The sequence below is a fragment of the Ailuropoda melanoleuca genome, chromosome 5, assembly GCF_002007445.2.
Source record: "Ailuropoda melanoleuca isolate Jingjing chromosome 5, ASM200744v2, whole genome shotgun sequence".
NCBI lineage: Eukaryota > Metazoa > Chordata > Mammalia > Carnivora > Ursidae > Ailuropoda > Ailuropoda melanoleuca.
Window position 1 is genome coordinate 63,548,933 of NC_048222.1, and position 18,723 is coordinate 63,567,655.

At 41.4% G+C, this 18,723-nt stretch overlaps 2 protein-coding genes across 7 annotated transcripts in view; one reads left to right on the forward strand and one right to left on the reverse strand.

Moving 5' to 3' along the window:
* CHP1 (calcineurin like EF-hand protein 1) overlaps nt 1-574 on the reverse strand; it is a 45,609-nt gene extending 45,035 nt beyond the window's left edge. The window contains exon 1 of the mRNA XM_002913211.4: nt 280-574. Coding sequence (XP_002913257.1) covers nt 280-346 — 67 coding nt within the window. The 5' untranslated portion in view covers nt 347-574. The remainder of the gene's footprint in view (nt 1-279) is intronic.
* Nucleotides 575-617: 43 nt separating this feature from the next.
* The window catches only part of EXD1 (exonuclease 3'-5' domain containing 1), a 33,844-nt gene continuing 15,738 nt past the window's right edge, over nt 618-18,723 (forward strand). For 2 of the 6 annotated variants that reach the window (XM_011227895.3, XM_034661137.1), the window contains exons 1-7: nt 1,007-1,276; nt 2,243-2,428; nt 7,924-7,992; nt 10,600-10,657; nt 10,966-11,087; nt 15,259-15,317; nt 17,204-17,290. In XM_011227895.3, coding sequence (XP_011226197.1) covers nt 2,296-2,428; nt 7,924-7,992; nt 10,600-10,657; nt 10,966-11,087; nt 15,259-15,317; nt 17,204-17,290 — 528 coding nt within the window. In that variant the 5' untranslated portion in view covers nt 1,007-1,276; nt 2,243-2,295. Of the gene's footprint in view, nt 753-944; nt 1,277-2,168; nt 2,429-7,923; nt 7,993-10,599; nt 10,658-10,965; nt 11,088-15,258; nt 15,318-17,203; nt 17,291-18,723 lie in introns of those variants that run through there. The other 4 variants (XM_019802500.2, XM_034661136.1, XM_019802487.2 and 1 more) reach the window with 4 other exon arrangements.

Below are 18,723 nucleotides of genomic sequence, written 5' to 3' on the forward strand. Positions count from 1 at the left end.
CATGAGCAGGGGGTAGAGAAAAGAGCGGTGCCTCTGCTCTAAGGGTGATCGCGAATCCTGCCTTTGAGGGGAAGGACAGCCCCACAGGAGCCAGAGCCCCGCTCCAAGCAGCCGTAAGAACAGGTCCTCCAGCCCTCGGCCACGAAGCGCCAGCGCTGGAGGCTGCCCAGTACCGGCAACCTCTGGGCACCCCAACTCCGAACCTCAACGAGAGCCGCCGTCGGTTCTGAGGCCAGCCAGAGGCGCCCGGCCGCTTTCCCACCCCCTACCCGAACTCACAGCCAGTCTCCTTCTTGATCTCCTCGAGCTCTTCGTCCCGCAATAACGTGGAAGCCCGAGACCCCATCACCGAACCGGGAGCTCCTTCGGGAGCAGGGGCGTCTGAAGCGACAGCGGCGGCGGGGGGAGAGTGGGACGGAAGGGAGAAAGGCCCAGGGTCAAGAAGCGAGAGGGCAGTGTTTCTACTGCGGACCCGGGAGGGAACCCAGGGGTGGCAAGGGGGGGAGGGCGGTCCCCGAGAATGAGCCAATGAGGAGCGAGGCTGCGCCCGGCGCAGGAGCGGACGTCGGCGGTTCCAGCCCCAGCCCCCGAATGAATCAGCCTAGCGCAGGGCCGGGTATTCCTAAGGACGGACCACGCCCCCGGAAGCGTGATGCCACCGGCCTTAAAAAGGCGATGCCACTCTGGCTCTACCGACCGCTATTAAAAGGGAAACGCCATCAACCCAGAGTTTTACAGCGAACTAACCTGAGGTAGGGAGTGTAGCCAACCCGTTTCTCACAGAACTCTAAAAGTGGAAACCCCACCCACAGGTGGCACGGATTGCAGAGAGAAACTATAAAAATAGACCAAACATCTCTTGGGGCAACTTTAGGGTGTGTCTCTTGGGAACTGCATGCTGGGAGTTCACCTCCTCCTTTTTTCTGGAAGTCCTCCCTCCTCCTGGCCAGTGGGGGCGATCGGGAGCAAGCCTCAGGGTCGAGCGCCGATTGGCTCCTCGGGAAACAGCCGGGACCTCTGGTTCCGCCAAGCTGGCGTCTGCTCCGCGGTGTGGGTTTTCACTCCCGTGTACTTTTCTCCTGTTTTTTCGGCTCTGTCCTTTGATAACCGCCAGCGCTGGCTTGGAACACCCTGAGAGTTCTTCCTTACCAGTAGTACCTCCTTTTTTAGTTCAAGACTGAAGCTGAAGGAAGTCACCATTTGGCTGAAATTGGGACAGGATTTCCCAAACTTCCTTCGGGAAAAAAATAACGGTGGACGAGATTGAATTCCTAGCGTATGGCTCGCCGTTTATTTGGAGTTTATTGTTTTGTCTTAAAAATGAGGAGTTTTACATTTTATTTTTATGATATTTTTCTTTGTTTTTTTTTAAAATATTTAAGCCGCCCGTTAACTAATTTAGCCCTCTGCGTGAACCAGTTCTTTTTCTGTGGCTTTAATGCCTTTTCACCCCCTCTCCACCCTTCTGAGTGTTGCTTTATGCATAACCGGTTTGAGATACGGAAGAACCAAATTCTAACCACTGTCATTTAGTACCTAAACTACTTTTAAGCTTTACGTAGGGTTTTGACGACTTAGCATGAGGCCAAGGTTCTAGTCTCACTGAGTTATTTTCATGATTGACCTGCTCTTGTCTGTTCTAGTGTTGTCTCCTTTCAAATGCACTGACATCGCAGCCGGATTGGTCATGCATAAATTGTGATAGTTCTAAGCGTCTTATGTTTTCGTTGGTAACAGCGTCAAATTCTGGAAATGTTACTAATGCATAAGAGGCCAGAAGAATTTAGATCCTAGATATTTCTGGGCGAGCAGCTTATGGCAGCATGTATTGGCAAATATTTTGCCACCATCAGTTTTTTTCACTTGTTTTTTTAGTTTCTTTTCTTCCTTCCTTTTTTTTTTTTTGTTGGTGTTAAAAAGATATATGTACGTGCCATTTAAAATCCTCTAAAATGTTCTGCTTGTTCCACTTAGCTAAGGAATGAACGGTAGTATTACCCCATTTTATAGACAAAGAAGTCAAAGCTACAGTGCCTGAAGTCTTACGGCTTTCAGCTTCCCATGTATAAATTAGAGTTGGTGGTTGCAATAGTCCTTTTTTCATTATTGTTCTAAAAAGATGAGCAAAACTGAATTACTCTCATTTTTCTTTTTCTTGTCCCTTCTAGGTATGGGGAAAGGGAAAATAACCTTATTCCCCCCAAAATATTTTTTTAAATCCTGGATCTCTTTTATTTTCAAGTGTTTGGATACTTAAAGAAGATTATTTGAAGACTGCTTTTGGAATCAAATAGCATGGATCCCAGCAGTGACTACCATTTCCTCAACCAGATTTTGTGGAGAAGGGTGAAACTCACATTGGTGTGTGGCATATTTGAGGGAGTACTCCAGCATGTGGACCCTAACAAGATTGTTGTCCTGAAGAAAGGTCTCATTTTATTTGTCATTATCTTTTGCCTTTAAGAAATAAATAGTTAAGTTTGGGTGAGGGCTCTGGGGGCTTCATTAGCAACTGGGAGGGAGGCATTCCTATTCTAGGGAAGAGTTAAGAGGAAGATTAGAATGCTGTTTTCCCTAACAGAAAACATGGCTGCATCTGCGGGCTTGTCCCCACTTTTATACTTTTATTGACATGATAGTGGAAATTTTCAGTGTATAGATTCTTTTTCATTGGGTGCTTCTTTTAAATGCTTACTATATGCATATTGAAATTCAAAATAGCCACTCTATTAAATAGAATTACTTTTGGCTTCAACAGACAAATTCACAAAGACAGTTAGGGGTTAATTTTTGTCATGCAAAAGGTAGTCCAGAGGTAGGCTGCTAAGGAATAGTGCAGTGGCTTGAAGATGTGGGGAGGGACCAGGTGTCTTGTGATTTTTGCCACCTCAGGGATGATGTATTATCCTCATGGTCACAAGGTAGCCTCTAACCTCCCAGCTTCAATTCTGTTCATTGTAAGGGTTGCAGTTCAGGAACAGCCAAGTGGAAGAGATGCATAGGTCAAGGTCTGTGGGAAGGAGCTCAGAGTTTCCATGCGGCCTCTGGGTGTACCACCCTCCTAGTTCCTACATGTGTTCACCTTTAAGCTCCAATATATAGTTTTTATTCAGCTAGAATGTTGACTTGCTAGGGTAGTTCACCTGGCATACATTTCAAGTTCACAATTGAAACGTATAAATGGCATTTGAGAGATTAGTGTTATTGTTAAGCCATATTATAAGTTAGAATAGACCTTTGTGGACCATGGTGGGGCTCTACCAGACTTTTGTAATATTAATTCATTCAGTAATCATTTATTGATAGTTTTGTATCACAGACACTGTGATAGGTACTAGGGATATAGATAAGAATAACATGGTCCCTGGGGCGCCTGGGTGGCACAGCGGTTGGGCGTCTGCCTTCGGCTCAGGGCGTGATCCCGGCGTTATGGGATCGAGCCCCCACATCAGGCTCTTCCACTGGGAGCCTGCTTCTTCCTCTCCCCCTCCCCCTGCTTGTGTTCCCTCTCTCGCTGGCTGTCTCTATCTCTGTCGAAGAAATAAATAAAATCTTTAAAAAAAAAAAAAAAGAATAACATGGTCCCTGTCCTTAAAAAAACTTAGTCTGGTAAGGAGACAGATAAGCAAGTAGAAAGGTATAATGCAGTGTGATGGCCTCTCTGATAGAATGATGCACGAGATGCTATGGAAACACAAAGGTTTGGTTAATTCAGATCTGGGAGTGGTAGGGTTAAGATAGTGGGGAAGGAGTCCCAAAGGTGAGTAAGATTTAACTGGATGGGAAAAGAGTGGTAAATGTTTTAAGCCAGTGATTCTCAAACTTTATCTGTGTATCAGAATCACCTGGGGGACTTGTTAAAACACAGATTGCTGGGCCACCCTCCAAGAGTTTCTGATTCTTAAGGTCTGGGAAGGGGCATAAGAATTTACATTTCTAACAAGTTTCCTGGTGACGGTGGTGCTCAGAAGGAGACCCACACTTTGAGAAAACCATAGTTTTACGTAGAAGTAGCATCATGTACAAAAAATGTAGACCCATGAAAACTTGGTTCATTCAGAAAACCTAAATAAATTTCCCTATGGGGATGTAGCGAGACTTAAGGATGGAGAAGTGGGTATGGGACTGATCAAAAGGCCTTACCTGGGGCGCCTGGGTGGCACAGTCGTTAAGCGTCTGCCTTCGGCTCAGGGCGTGATCCCCGGGATCGAGCCCCACATCAGGCTCCTTTGCTGGAAGCCTGCTTCTTCCTTTCCCATTCCCCCTGCTTGTGTTCCCTCTCGCTGTCTGTCTGTCTCTGTCAAATTAAAAAAAAAAAAAAAAAAAAAAAAAAAAGGCCTTACCATATTATAGCATTTGGACACTTCTGAAAGCAATGAGGAAAAATTTGAAAGATTTTTTTTTAAGTAAGCTCTAGGCCTAATGTGGGGCCTGAACTCATAACCATGAGATCGAGAGTTGTTTGCTCTACTGCCCAAGCTAGCAAGACACTCCACAATTTGAAAGATTTTTAAGTGGGAGACGTCTAAGTTTTCAGACTTGTCTGAAATTTTTAATGCCGTGTTAGTTAGGAACCATGCTCAGCTGCTGGAAAGAGATTCATGTCCAGTGGCTTAAAGTAGGAATTTATTCTCTTATATAAAAGAAGGCAGGCCTCTGGGGGCTGCTGTGAGTCTCCCCAGACTTGGCAGAGATCCAGGATTATCCATCTTTCTGCTCTACCATTTTCATAACTTCAAACCTCAAGATCCTGTGATGGCCTGGTAGCTGGTAGACATTACAGATAGGAGGAAGAGGAAAGAGGGGAAGGTATTCCCCCAGCTGAGTCAGTCCCCTTAAAGAGATGCCCTCGAGGTCCAAGAAACCACCACTGTCTGTGGAGAGACTAAGCTCATTGCTAGCCTGAATAAATGACATTGAGTTGAAAAGAATCAAGATATGCCACATGCTTGTTCAACAAAGCATTCAGTTTAAATGAAATATTTCAGTATATTTCTCTCTAGTCTTTAATTACATAGATTTTATATAGTTGACATAGTAATTTAGGTATATCATATTTTTTTTTACTTAACATTATAAAAAGCATTTTCTCATGTTATTTGAAACTCCAATTTAATGGCTAAACTTTTGATTTAAAAAATTTTTTTTTTCTTTTTTTTAGAGAGAGAAAGTACACATGAGGGGGCGGGGGGCAGAGGCAAAGAAAATCTTTTTTTTTTTTGGCGTCCCTGGGTGGGCATGAATAGAGGGAAAGAAAATCTTAAGCAGGCTCTATCCCAGGACCCTGAGATCATGACCTGAGCCAAAGGCAGACACTTTACCAACTGAGCCATCCTGGTACCCCTAACACTGGAATTTTTTTTTTTAAATGCTGATGTGTATCTTTCCTAAATTTTTGCAAGTTTTATAGGTAAAAAGTGATATTTCATCTTGGCATGTTTAAAAAATATTCTCAAAGAAGTTGAATATATTTCTTTACACTTGTTTACTAATTTTATGCACTATTGGGATAAAGCAGGGAGTATTTTCACTATGACAGCAATGTGAAGGAAGAACTGAAGTAGGGAGAAACTAGAGGCAAAAAGCAGGGGATCTAATAAAGGGAACATGATGGGGGTCAGAGCTAAAGCTCAGCAAGAAATGGAAAAGAGAAGACAGATTTTAGAAATACATAAGAGATAGAATAAGTAACCTGGTAATCAGTTAGATAATTAAAGAGCAATGGAAGGGTGCCTGGGTGGCTCAGTCAGTTAAGCGTCCAACTCTTTTTTTTTTTTTTCCTGCGAGAGAGCACGAGCAGGGGAGGAGAGGCAGAGGGAGAAGGAGAAGCAGGCTCCCTGTTGAGCAGAGAGCCCTATGTGGGGCACGATCCCAGGACCCTGAGATCACAACCCAAGCTGAAGCCAGATGCTTAAACAACTAAGCCACCCAGGTGCCCCTAAGCATCCAACTCTTAATTTTGGCTCAGATCATGATGTCAGGGTCATAAGATTGAGCCCCACGTTGGGTTCTACACTGAGCGTGCAGCCTACTTAAGATCCTCTCACTCTCCCTCTGTCTCTCCCCAGCCCTGCACACGTGCTCTTAAATAAATAAATAAATAGCAACGGAAAATGACTACTACATTTATGACTCAGAAGATTAGGTATATAGTACAGTTATTAATTGATAGAAATTGGAAGAGGAAGTTTGTGGGTTACTGGGAGAAGATAATGATTTCAGTTTGAGAATCTTATGGTAAGCCTGCTACTAGTCAGTTGGAAATGTGAGTGGAGCTCAGAGAAATAATCTGTGCTGTAGAAATAGTGGATATTGAAGGCACAGTCCGAAGAGCATGTGACTCTTGATCTCAGTGTCGTGAGTTTGAGCCCCAAAGTGGGTGTAGAGATTACTTATGTTTAAAAAAAAAAGAAAGAAAGAAAGAAAAAAGAAATGGGGGGGGTGAGGATGTCAGAGGTAGTGGAGGCAGTTGAAGAGATGGGAAGGAGCAAATGAGGGAGACTGTAACATTGGTTCAGAGTTGCATATTAAAATACCTGAGGCCTGGGTTTGAATCCTGACTCTGTCTTTAATTAGCAGTGTGATCTTGACCAAGTTATTCAACCTTTCTCAGTCTCAGATTCCAGCATAACAGAGATAATGAAATGCCTCTCTCGTTACGTTACTGGAGAATTAAATGTAGGCAAATAATTAGCATGGTGTCTAGCTCTGAGTCGGTGCTCAGTATGGTAGCTCTACGAAATTAGTAGGAAAGAACTAAACTTGAAGTATGTCCTATAAGCCAAAGAAGAAAGGAAAGAACAGTATTGTCAAAGGATACATGGGAGCCAAGGGTGATAAGACTATAAACTTCTTTTTGGATTTGAAAAATAGACAGTTGTGGGGTGCCTGGGTAGCTCAGTTGGTTAAGCATCTGCTTTCAGCTCAGGTCATGATCCTGGGGTCCTGGGATTAAGCCCCACATCGGGCTCCCTGCTGGCCCGGCGGCGGGGGGGAACCTTTGTCTCCCTCTGCCCCTCCTCCTGCTTGTGCTCTCTGTCAAATAAATAAAATCTTAAAAAAGAAAAAGAAAGAAAAATAGGCAGTTGTGATTTTTGACCTCTATAAGAATATATTCAGTGGAACAGGAGGGTGAAACTCAATTATTTTGGATTGCTGAGCAATATGGAAATATACAGCTGCTGGGAGCACTTATATCTAGAGAAATGACACCATATTGTAGATAAGACATCTAAACTCCTGACTCTCTTACCTACTCACAGAAAAGCCCTATATTTGGGCTAGGAGTTGGATTATTGTCCTTGACAGTATTTTCGAGCATGTAGCATGGCATGAAACAGGGTATGGACTCTAGAAGTAGTCAGCTGCCTTAAAATTTTATCTGGAATTAGGCAGAGTAAAAATCAATAGAAATATAATAAATAGATAGTCCTGAGCCTCAAGGGCCCCAAGAGTCTTGGGAGAAGTTTAAATGTACCGTACTACTCCTGCCCTTTAAGTTCCTCTTGGACCATTCTGAGGTTCCCTCTGTTCATTATCCTTCTTGTTTCAAGGCTGTAGCTTTGTAATTTGTTTTTGAGTCTTCATTTCTTGGGGAAAATAATTTGGGGATTTTTATAAAACTCAGATATGGCGCTTTTTAAAAAAGATTTATCTATTTTAGAGAGAAAGTCAGTGAGTGGAGAGAGGGGCAGAGGAAGAGGGAAAGGAGGGAGAGAATCTTCAAGCAGAGTGGGGAGCCCAACACAGGGCTCAATCTCAGGACACTAAGATCATGACCTGAGCCGAAACCAAGAGTTGGGCGCTTAACCAACTGAGCCACCCTGGCACCCCTAGGTATGGCACTTTTGAGAGGCATTATTTTCTTATAATTTTAGGAAAATGCTACTTTTTATTAACTGAATGAACTGTTTTCTGTAACAGTGAAGAATGTGGAGACTGGTCGAAGTGTTCCAGGAGTGAAGATGTTTTTTGGGCATGAGATTCTGAACGGTGAGAGCTACATGTTCCCTGACTGTTGGTAGTGGGATTTGTGGTAGTCGTAAATTCATTGCTCTGCCTCATTCCAATATTTGGAAAAAAAAAAAAAAGAGATGTTGTGTTGCCTTTAATATTGCACATATGAACTCTTAAAGTTCGTATTTGAGACTTGACATTTATCTTACTTTTTCGGTGGGTACTATGAACCGAATAGTCATAGAGAATTTAATCATCTTGGTTTTACAATGTGAGAATGGCTGGTTCTCGTTACTAGAGACTCAGTCAGTGGGTAGTTAGGAATCTCAACCGCAAGGAATTGTCTTGCTCAGCAATTGAATTTAGCACTATGGAGTCACAGTACCTTCGCTGTCCCTTATCTGAGCCCTGGGGGCCAAATGTTTCAGAATTCAGAAATCTGGATTTTTGGAAAATCTAACACAGTATATACTCTTTATATTATATAAATCTCAAGCAGTTCTGGGAAACACTCTGTAATAACACATTTCTACAGGGAAACGGGTGGATAATCATTCTAAATGGAATAAAATAGGACTATAAATAGTATGCAGTTAGGTTTTGCTGCCAAAAGAGGTACCGACAATTTTTAGTTTTCAGAGATTTTTGGATTTGGGAATTGCAAGCTGCAGCTCTGTTTTTCATTTCTACCAGCAAAAGCCATTTAGCAAGAGTAGGTCCAGCTGTTTGCCAAAAAGAGTAGATATGGGAGCTCTTCTGATCAGTGTACTTCAGACGAGCCAAATAGTATAAAAGAAACGGGAAGCAAGAGGTGTTCTACTTTCAAGAACTCAAAAGCAGAAGGCCCTCCAAGGAGGAGTAAAGATCAGCATAGGGTGGAGTAGTGGGGAGAGCTGGAGATCTGGGACCTAATGAGCTGTTCATGTCTTACCAGTGGGGCAGATAGGAGGAAAGGAAAGGACTCTTGCAGACCAGAGGCTACTGCTGCTCGAAAGATTACTTTGTTTTGTGAGAGAAGTAGAATTGAGAGACAGATGGAAGTCTCACCAAATTAATGACTGCCAATCCAGATTTATTTCAAGGCAGACAGTTCCAGCCAGCTATCTAAGTGTCCTTTCTCACAGAGTATGCTACTAGAAACACTCTTTGTCCCTTGAACACCTTTTTGTAATGGCTGTGAGGGCGGTGGTAGTAGTGGGATTCTTTTTTTTTTTTTTAAGATTTTATTTTTAAGTAATCTCTACACCCGACATGGGGCTCAAACTCACAACCCCGAGATCAAGAGTCCCATGCTCTACCAACTAAGCCAACCTTGCGCCCCCGTGGTGGAGTTCTTACTGTGTTTTAACTATTAGCCTTTGCACTGGATGAGAGCTCTGGACTGGAACAAAGCTAGGCGGTGGATGGGTTTGTAAAGAGAAGTAAAGGAATCACTACTACCATCTCCCTAGTTTCAAAGAAGGCCAGCTTTGTGAACTGTATACATGGATTTCATCTCTTTCTAAATTCTTAAGACTTGGCCTTTGTTCATGATTTTTAGTTCAAAGGACAGCCTTTTCCTTCCTTGCCCTGTGGTTCAACCAGCCATGGGTTGAGACTTTTTCTGCTCTCCCTGAAAAGCACTTTGAGTAAGAATTATTGAAATGAAGAATAATACTAACTGGAATTTAAACAAAACCTTGAAACAAAAATAAATTTAAAAAATTAAATGAAGAAGAATAATTGACTAGTCAGTATTTTTAATGACTTTCACTTTCTCTGCCCCAGACTCAGCATCTCAATGGTGCTGGTACAGGGGAAAGGGACATTTTGAAACATAGTGACCCCTGAGTGGATCTTCTCTGAGTAATCCCTAAGTATACTTAATTGACTCTAAAATGCCGTTGATTATAAATACACTATTACTTTTCACATCCCAAGAAAGAAAAAGCTGCCAATTAAGCTGTCATGTGCACTTATTGTAAATCGTATCTGATTTCAGAGCTCTTTAAAATGTGCACCTTAGAATCAATGATATGCAATATTGCCCCACATTCCATGCACTGTTAGGTTAAAAATAAAATTTTTCAGAATCTGTGGAATGTTTCATATTTCATTTGTGATTTCTAGTCTAGTTTTTATTGCCTTTCATGTCACTGAACTGTTTCAATTCACAAGAATGGCACCTCGGATAAACCTCAGTGGCTACGGTACTGCCACTGTGCAAAACTCGCATCACTGAGCTGTTAATGCACCAGCTTGTGAGAGTGAAAGGAACCGATCTGGGAAGGATCTGAGAGAAAACCCCCAAAGAGTACACAGTGTGAGGGAAGATGCATTATGGTGGGAATGAATAGGAAAGAAAACCTCTCTCTAGAACCAATCTGCATGACTACAGAGGTGCCCTGGAACATGTAGGGAGCTTTCTAATCCTGCTGAATGACCAGTGAAGCTAGGTAGGAACGTAATATCAAGTATCTTCAGTACTTTGAATAGGCTCTTCTGCTCTATTTATTGCTCTCCAGTGAAAGACTCTATGGACTAACATTTCATTTCCAATTACTGTGTATGGTACCTAGTCAGACTGTGGTAGAGGGAGACAGGGGAGTGGTTAATTGTGTTCAGATTGAAAACTCTGTTGGAAGCCATTTGGTTATTTTACAGTGGAACTACTGGATGAAGTGGAACAGGATGCGATGAGAGAAAAGGCATCTTCTGTCAGGTATGGTGGAATAATTTTCTTAATTATGATTTTACTCAAATGTACACATTAGGGTAGAAAGCCTTACCTCTAATTCATTAGCTATGTAATTTCTCAAATGGTCTGGGGTAATAGAAATGAGAAGAAATAGATGGGTATTTTCTTCCATCTTTAGATGATATCTTCAAATCAGTGTAAAAGCACTGGATGAGTGTGGGTCCTCTATGAAATGGAGGTCTAGATTCTTTACCATTGATGCATGGCAAAATCTGTGTAAACATCAGCAACAAAGAACAAGTTCATCTGAGTGTTGTTTTTTGTAAGCATAGTCTAAATACAGAAAGAACCAGAATGGATAAAGGTGAAGAGCTAAACATATGTGAGCCTCTTTCTCCTGCCTCTGAACCACCAACCACCTCTCTGCTGAGTGACCTCAAGTACAGCCCATCAGGTGAGTACTGGGGCTCTGAATTGTCTAGGCTCTCTTTATTGTGGTTCAAAACTCTTTAGAGTTGGCATAACTCTGAGTTAAGCTTCTTTTTTTTTTTTAAAGATTTTATTTATTTATTTGATAGAGAGAGCACACAAGCAGGGGGAGTGGGAGAGGGAGAAGCAGGTGCCCCAATGAGCAGGGAGCCACTCAATCCCAGGATCCCGGGGTCATGACCTGAGCTGAAGGCAGATGCTTAACCGACTAAGCCACCCAGGTGCCCCTGAGTTAAGGTTCTATATTTAATGCTTAGCTAGGCCATTGCTTCTACACTCTGAATTAAGATAAAATATTGTGATTCATTTATTTATTTATTTATTTATTTTTTTAAAGATTTTATTTATTTATTTGACAGAGATAGACACAGCCAGCGAGAGAGGGAGCACAAGCAGGGGGAGTGGGAGAGGAAGAAGCAGGCTCCCAGCAGAAGAGCCTGACGTGGGGCTCGATCCCATAACGCCGGGATCACGCCCCGAGCTGAAGGCAGACGCCTAACCGCTGTGCCACCCAGGCGCCCCCTCATTTATTTATTTAATAATTGAGGGCACACTATATGCCAGACATTGGAGATGCCAAAACGTGGTGTCTCTGCCCTCATTGAGCTCTGATACAGGAAACGGACACTAAGATAAAGGAGTATAATATAAAATATGCTAGTGCCAAATGCTAAGGAGAAAAAAATAGAAGGAAGAGAAGTATGTGAAGAGGGTGGTTTAACAATTTTAGGGTGTTTAGGACAGGCCTCACAAAAAATGGTGACATTTGAGCAAAAGCCTGAAGGAGATGAGAGAACAAGCTGTGTGGCTATCTGGAGGAAATGTTTTTTAGGCAGAAAAAAGGATGAATCTAAAGGCCCTGAGATAGGAACATGCCAGGATCTCGAAGGAGCAGCCAGATCAGTGTGATCAGTGTAGTTAGAGCAAGGAGAGAGGTAGCTGGAGATGAAGTGGGGTAGGTATATCATGGAGGTCATCCTAGATCATCGTAGGGACTTGAGCTTCTACTCTGAAGTGAGAAGGGGAACCATTGGGAGATTTTTGGTTTTATCATTTCTCTAATGACTAAGTATGTTAAGGATCTTTTCATGTCTTTATTTGCTAACTGAATATCTTTGGTGAATTGTCTGTTCATATCTTATGTGTATCTTCTTATTGGGTTGTTATTTTTTAGCGTTGAAAGTTCTTTATATATCCTGGATATAAATCTTTTCTCAAATACATGCTTTACAAATATTTCTGCAAGTCTGTGGTTTGTCTTTCTAGTCTCTTAAAGTATCTCTCAAAGAGCAGACATTTTTTTTAATTAAATTTAATTGTATTTTATCTATTTGAGAGAGAGAGAGAAAGCAGAGGGAGCACAAGTGGTGGGGAGGGGCAGAGGGAGAGGGACAAGCAGGCTCCCCACTGGGCTCAGGCCCAAGCCCTCTAAGGATCATGACCTAAGCCAAGGCAGACGTTTACCCGTTTACCCGACTGAGCCACCCAGGTGCCCCAAAAAGCAGACATTTTAAATTTTGATAAAGTACAATTTATCCTTTTTTTTTAATGGATTGTGCTTTGGAAATCATATCTAAAAATTTTTTTCCTGCTTGGGCACAAAGATCTTTTTCCTATGTTTTCTTCTACAGACTTCGTGGTTTCAGCCAACATTCAGGTCTATGATCCATTCTTAGTTAATTTTTGTACGTGCTGTGAAGTATGGATCAACAAGTTTCTTTCTTTCTTTCTTTCTTTCTTTCTTTCTTTCTTTCTTTCTTTCTTTCTTCTTTCTTTCTTTCCCTTTCTTTCTTCCTTCCTTCCTTTCTTTTTTTTTTTTTTTTGCATATGGATAGCCAGTTGTTCCAGCATCCTTTGTTGAAAAGACTGTATTTTCTCTATTCAATTACCTTTGTACCTTTGTCAAAAATTAGTTGTCCATATATGTGTAGGCTTATTTCTGGACACTATATTCTGTTACATTGATCAATTTTTTTTGTCTTTACACCAATACTAGAATGTTTACTGTTTCTTTTGTTTTTTTTTTAAGACTGTTTTGGTTTACTGTTGATTGATGATAGATCTTAAAATCTGGTAGTGTTAGTTCTCCGACTTTGTTCTTTTTCAGAGTTGTTTTGGTTATTCTGTGTTCTTTGCATTTCCCTATGAATTTTAGAATCAGGTTGCCAATTTCTACAAAAAAAATCCACTGGAATTTTTACTGGGATTGCAATGAATCGATAGATCAGTTTGGGGAATATTGGCTGGCATCTTAACGATTTTGACTATTCCAATCTGTTAACCCAGTATATCACTCCATGAGATCTTTAATTTCTCAGCAGTGTTTTGTAGTTCTTAGACATCTTTTGCTGTGTTTATCCCTAAGTATTTCATATTTTATACTTTTATCAATGGTATTTTTAAAAATACTTCTTCCTGTTGGATAGTTTTGAGCAGAAGAGTAACATGATCTGACTTCTGTTTTAACAAAGTTACTCTAGATACTGTATGGATACTGAGAGAAGGAGAAAGGTAAAAGCATGAATACATATTAGGCTATTGAAATAATTTTAAGGCAAATTGATATGGTGGCTTGGACCGTAGTGGTAGCAGTATGGTGGGTAAAAAGTGATGGACTCCTGAATGTATGTTGAGGTATAGCCAGCACAGTGGACTGGTGTATTAGATGTGGATGTGAGAGAAAGAGAATTAAGGGTGACTTCAGTGGTTTGGGTCTGAGTATAGCCTGAAGTATGGAGTGCTATTCAACTGACCTGGGAATACTTCTGGGCAGAACAGGTTTTGGGAAGACGATTAAGAGTTTAGGTCCACCTAAGTTTGAATGTCACCCTAGAGAGGAAGAGAAAGGTCTGAGATGGAGTTACAAATGTAAGAGTTAGCTGATAGATGATATTTATAGTCTTGAGACTAGATGAGATCATTAGAAAACTGAGTACCGATTGAGAAAAAGAGGTACGTGGACTGTGTCCTGTGCTGCTCCTAAGTTTTAGAGGTTGGAGATGAAAAGAAACTATATGTTATGCTATACCTCTAACCTTTTAAATTACATGATTTAAAACCATAATTAGGGGCGCCTGGGTGGCACAGCGGTTAAGCGTCTGCCTTCGGCTCAGGGCGTGATCCCGGCGTTATGGGATCGAGCCCCACATCAGGCTCCTCCGCTATGAGCCTGCTTCTTCCTCTCCCACTCCCCCTGCTTGTGTTCCCTCTCTCACTGGCTGTCTCTATCTCTGTCGAATAAATAAATAAAATCTTTAAAAAAAAAAAATAAAATAAAATAAAACCATAATTAACGACCCAGAGAATTCCAATAGTGTGGACTATGGCCCATCTTCAGGATTGATTTATTTTTTATTTTTTATGTTTTTTTAAAGATTTTATTTATTTATTCGACAGAGACAGAGACAGCCAGCGAGAGAGGGAACACAAGCAGGGGGAGTGGGAGAGGAAGAAGCAGGCTCACAGCGGAGGAGCCTGATGTGGGGCTCGATCCCATAACGCTGGGATCACGCCCTGAGCCAAAGGCAGACGCCCAACTGCTGTGCCACCCAGGCGCCCCAGGATTGATTTATTTTATTTTATTTTATTTTTTTAAGATTTTATTTATTTGACAGAGATAGAGACAGCCAGCGAGAGAGGGAACACAAGCAGGGGGAGTGGGAGAGGAAGAAGCAGGCTCAGAGCAGAGGAGCCTGATGTGGGGCTCGATCCCATAACGCCAGGATCACGCCCTGAGCCGAAGGCAGACGCTTAACCGCTGTGCCACCCAGGCGCCCCAGGATTGATTTATTTTAAACCATTATTTTTTATGATGAACATCTTTTTAAAAAGTGCGTGTCTTGAAATACTTAAGATCTAAATCTATGAGGAGGGAAGCATTACTAGATTTTTCACAGGAAATGATTAAATAGTCTAATTCATAAGATTATCATTGATGGGGCTTTTATTTATTCTCATTTGAGAAACAGGATGCTAGAGTGTTCACTGTGTGTTGAGCTGACGCAGGTGTTAATGAAATAGCATTAGACCTTTGAGTTGCAATAGAGGAGGAATTTATGAGGATGGCTAAAATGAGTGGGAGGGCTATTCTTTTCCCAGGGGAAAAAAATATATCTATTACCATCATTCTCCTGCAGAGGAAGAAGAGGTGACATACACAGTCGTAGATCAGTTCCAGCAGAAGTTTGGTGCCGCAGTAAGTATTGCCCTTGATCATTCCAAGTATTGTGTGCATATGGGTATCGTGTTTGTATCTCATAAATTTCTCTCTTCTTATAAATCATTGATGTTTTCCCTAATAAATTCCCAATAAAATATCTGAGTGCCTGCTAAATATCAGGCATTGTTCTGAGGTCTAGGGTAAAATAAATAATAAAGAGAAAGTTCAAACCATCAAGGAGTTTACATTTTACTTTTTTTTTTCAAGATTTATTTATTTAATCTCTACACCCAGTGTGGGGTATAAACTCACAATCTCAAGATCAAGAGTTGCATGCTCTTCCTACTAAGCCAGCCAGACACCCCAAGGAGTTTACATTTTAATGCAAGAAAATAAACAAACAATTGTCTATCAGCTGGTAATAAGTGCTATGAAGAAAAATAAAGTGTGGTTTGAAGAGTAGAGTAACAAGGAGTTCCTATTTTGTGTTGGGTGGACAGAGAAAACCTCTGTGAAGAGGAGATGTTGGAACAGACATCTGAAAGAAGTAAGGGAGCTAGCCGTGTAGATATTCAACTGAAGAACTTTTAAAAAGTGTGATTAGCAAGTGCAAAGGCTCTGAGGCTGAAGCACACTTAACTTGTATGAAGGAAAAGCAGGGAGGCAGGACCACAGTGAAGAAGAGTGACAGGAAATGGAAGGGGTCAGAAGGCAGATCAGGTAGGGTTTTTTGGACATTGTAAGGAGTTTGAGTTTGGCTTGAATAGATTGGAAAGCCATTGGCAGTTTTAGAGGAGAGTCAGGAATTTTTTTACTTATATTTTAATTTTTTATTTATTTTTAAAGATTTTATTTATTTGACAGAGAGACAGTGAGAGAGGAAACACAAGCAGGGAGAGTGGGAGAGGGAGAAGCAGGCTCCCCGCTGAGCAAGGAGCCCGATGTGGGACTCGATCCCAGGACCCTGGGATCATGACCTGAGCCAAAGGCAGATGCTTAACGACTAAGCCACCCAGGCGCCCCTACTTAACATTTTTTAAAGTCCATTCTACATGCTCTGTTTAGGCAGTTTCTCTATAATCATTTATGAGTTTCCAAACATGACAGTAACTATTCAGCCTAGCATACGTTCACAGATGGACTTCAGGGGAGTCATTAAGCCTCCTGTAGACGCATGGGTGCATTTCTTTAAGGGAGAGTTAGCTTTCCACAGATTCTTTTTTCTCTAACCACTTAAGTGAAACATAGTTCACATACCATTAAATCCAGCAATTTAACATGTATACCTTGCTGAATTTTAGCATATTCACAGAGTTGTACATCCATCACAATGAATTTTAGAACATTTTCTTTGTTTTTTTTAAGATTTTTTTTTTAAAGTAATCTTTTCATCCAACGTGGAGCTTGAACTCAGCCCTGAGATCGGCAGTCACACGCCGTACTGACAGAGCCCACCAGTGCCCCTAGAGTATTTTTGATACCAACAAAAGAAACTCTGTACTTCATAGCTGTCACCTCCATGCCTCCCCAGTCTCCCAGCCCTTGGCAACCAGTAATCTATTTTTTGCATCCTATGGTCATAAAGATAGAAATCTGGTCATAAAGACAGAAATCTTTTGCTGTAGCATCAGTGGTAACACAAGGTATCTGAGTTTTCAACTCCTATTAGCATTTATGATGATATGAATGATTTATTTTCCAGTTGTGTTACAATTTTGCAAAAACGAAAAAGAAATTAGAAATATTCGGTGTGCTGTACGTGTGTGTGTGAAAAAGAGAAGCTGACTTGTGTTTTGGATTAGTCAAATTGTGTGAGTTTAAAACATCCACTTTGTTAATTGCTAGCCATTTTACTTGTGCCTTTCATGGTGTCATAATCACAGCATTTATTATCTGGAGATGTTTTCCCTTTTTCTCACTAGATGTTCCACATCAAGAAGCAGACTGTCCTGAGTGTGGCAGCAGAAGGTGCTCATGTGTGTCGTCATGGAAAACTATGTTGGCTTCAGGTAAAAGATATTTTCAACTCTTTATTTTGAAATAATTGTGGATTCCCCGGCAAATTGATTTTTGTCCTCTTTATGTCACCTCAGTGTCACTATCCTATAATTTGTTTAGAATGTCTTTTACTTCTCTAGTACTTAGTTTATTCTTTTCAAAAGGAAAGAGCTTCTGTCTCTTCATAGGTTCACTTTTATAATCATCATTGCTGTCTCACAGGCTCTGCTTGAGGTCTTCTTTCCCAGCTCTTTTCTCTCATCTTAGATACATGAAGAATTTCGAGGGCGGCTAGCTAACTCAGTCAGTGGAGTGTGCAACTCTTGATCTTGGGGCTATATAGAGATCACTTAAAAATAAAATCTTTAATTTTTTCAAGTGAACTCTACACCCAACATGGGGCTTGAACTCACAACCCCGAGATCAAGAGTTGAACACTCTACGGACTACCAGGTGCCCCGAAAATAAAATCTTAAAAAATATATATATGAAGATTTTTTTTCTTATATGAAGAATTTTTATCTTTCCTTCTGGTTGGTAGCACTCCACAGCAGGATTCTGCCACATCATTTTCATTTTCCTGGGCTTGGGAGATGTCAGGTGAGGATCTCCATTGTGTCAAAAGCTTGTAGTGAGCCTCAAATAGCTATAGGTTGGGCAGCCGCTTTTGGATCAAACTCGGCAGCATCAGTTTCTAAGGAGGGCCAAGAAAGCAGGCTGAATCCCCAACCCATGTCTTCTATTCTTTGAGTCAGGACCTACCGCCACCTACTGAGAGAATAAATGTTATTAGGATTGGCAGAGTGCCCACTTCTCAGGGCCTCATCAAGGTATCTACCCTAAATAATTCAAAATATGAAAAAAATCATGTGAGAACCTAGTGATCTTGGCATCATTTTATGGTGAAAAATCAGAAACCATGTAAGTAGTGAACAATAAGAGACATTACTGTAGTTTTGATAGATCTTATGCAGCTGCCAAAACTTGATGACAAGTGCAATGTAGGAAAATGTTTGCAAAGTTATGAGTGAAAAAAAGCAGGATATAGATTGGAATGCATATCATCAGAGCCATCTACATTGTTTGCTTATGAAAAAGGAAGGGAGAGTTGTGTGGCATGCATTGGCTCGCTGAAGAAATGTCTAAGCCATCCATGGGCTTGGTTCTGTTCTAGTCGATGCATGTACAGTGGTGAATCCAGCATAATCTGTCCTCTCACAGACTTTGCAGTCTAGCAGAGAATTATTTTTCAGGGGCGCCTGGGTGGCACAGCGGTTAAGCATCTGCCTTCGGCTCAGGGCGTGATCCCGGTGTTCTGGGATTGAGCCCCACATCAGGCTCCTCCGCTGTGAGCCTGCTTCTTCCTCTCCCACTCCCCCTGCTTGTGTTCCCTCTCTCGCTGGCTGTCTCTATCTCTGTCAAATAAATAAATAAAATCTTTAAA